This window comes from Corvus brachyrhynchos, unplaced genomic scaffold (assembly GCF_000691975.1).
Source record: "Corvus brachyrhynchos isolate BGI_N302 unplaced genomic scaffold, ASM69197v1 scaffold17, whole genome shotgun sequence".
NCBI classification, from domain to species: Eukaryota; Metazoa; Chordata; class Aves; order Passeriformes; family Corvidae; genus Corvus; species Corvus brachyrhynchos.
Genome location: NW_008240046.1, coordinates 6166923 through 6168392, shown reverse-complemented (window position 1 = coordinate 6168392; position 1470 = coordinate 6166923). Strand labels below are relative to the sequence as shown.

General features: G+C 44.6%; 1 protein-coding gene across 1 annotated transcript in view; it reads right to left on the bottom strand.

Moving 5' to 3' along the window:
• The window catches only part of NIPAL1 (NIPA like domain containing 1), a 10714-nt gene extending 9424 nt beyond the window's left edge, over positions 1-1290 (bottom strand). The window contains exons 1-2 of the mRNA XM_017744296.1: positions 1227-1290; positions 191-328 (exon numbers count right to left, since the gene is read on the bottom strand). Coding sequence (XP_017599785.1) covers positions 191-328; positions 1227-1290 — 202 coding nt within the window. The remainder of the gene's footprint in view (positions 1-190; positions 329-1226) is intronic.
• Between the last annotated feature and the right edge of the window lie 180 nt (positions 1291-1470).

Below are 1470 nucleotides of genomic sequence, written 5' to 3'. Positions count from 1 at the left end.
CTCCGCCCGCCCCGGCACCGCCCGGCGCACCTGGGCGCGCCCGCTCTCCGGTGGAGACGGAGGCGGCATCCCCGCCACCCCTCCGGACCCGTCCTAGGGGGGAATGGGCATGCAGGGCTCCAGGTGTGACCCCGAATGGGCTTTCTAGATCGGTATCAAGTCCCAGACCTGGGGAGTTCTGTGGCCCCACCTGAACACTGAATCCAAAGAAAAGACTTCTCTCCTGAACTGCCTTGGCACCATATGCCTCTCCTGGGAGTTTCTGTAGATTTAATTTTCTTCCCCTTTGCACCTGGGAGAAGAGGTGAGCAGTCTTGATGTGCAACCACTTATGTCTGTGACAAGATGCCAGCGCTCACTTTGGCCAGTGAATCTGCAGGCAGGCAGAGGGATTCCCTGGCCAAACTATGCCAGCGTTGTAGAACAAGGGCAGTGCCTGGTGATGCATACCCTGAGATGACTCCCTGTGGCTTAACAGGCTCCAAATTGTTATAAGAAATAATTATCTTTATTACCCAATCAATAGTTTCAATACGGAAGTCTAAGGCCTTGGCTTTGGCATGATTAAGTGAAATACATCTACAAAATTTAAGGCTTAATAAAACATTACGTGTTGCCCAGCAAACTTCCTGGGACAATCTGCATATCTTTGACATGCACAAGGATTTCTCAAAGTAGAGGCAACATTGCAAATTTAACACACCTCCACAGAGCACCACAGGGACATGCAGGATTGAGGTTAGAGCTGTAACCATGCTTTGCAGCACAGCACCAAAACTGATCATCATTGGTTTTGAAAAGTTTTACCACTGGGGCATACTGCTGAAATGTGATGACACTATCAGCAAAATAACTTGGTTTTCCTTGTCTTAGGCATTCTTGACTTCGCAGTCCTGTGGTTAAACCAAGAGATCAGTTTCAATGTCTTAGTCTCATATTTTATTTCTGTATTTATTTTTTAGCATAGCCAGCACTCTGTATGTTAGGAGAAAAGGAACATTGCATTTGTTTTTGTGATTCTAATTACCATTCCACTTTACTATGTCTACATTATAACAACTTCTATGGAAGGTGGCTTGGATCCAGTGCAGGCTGCATGATAAAAAGAGTTTGACTTTTCTGCTTTAACATTTCTAAAACAGGTTACTGCTAAAAAACCAGAGCAATAATTTTAAATTGAATTAAATTAAAATTTTAAAGTACAATCTGAAGGTCTGGGAGCAAACCGTGATCTTCTTGTACAACATAAGCATGCCCATAGGATAAAACCACATATACAGAGAGATGCATGTCTGCAGACTGCTCCAAATTAGTATTTTCATTCTGTGTCTTCTCAGATCTGCCAACTCTGTGTGTTCACACCCCTGTTTCTGCAAAAATGTGTCAATTTTTTGAGCTTGCTGCAATCCTGCGAGTGACTCAGTTGGCAGATCTACTGAGAAGGGAAGTGGTAATATCCACAAGGTCCTG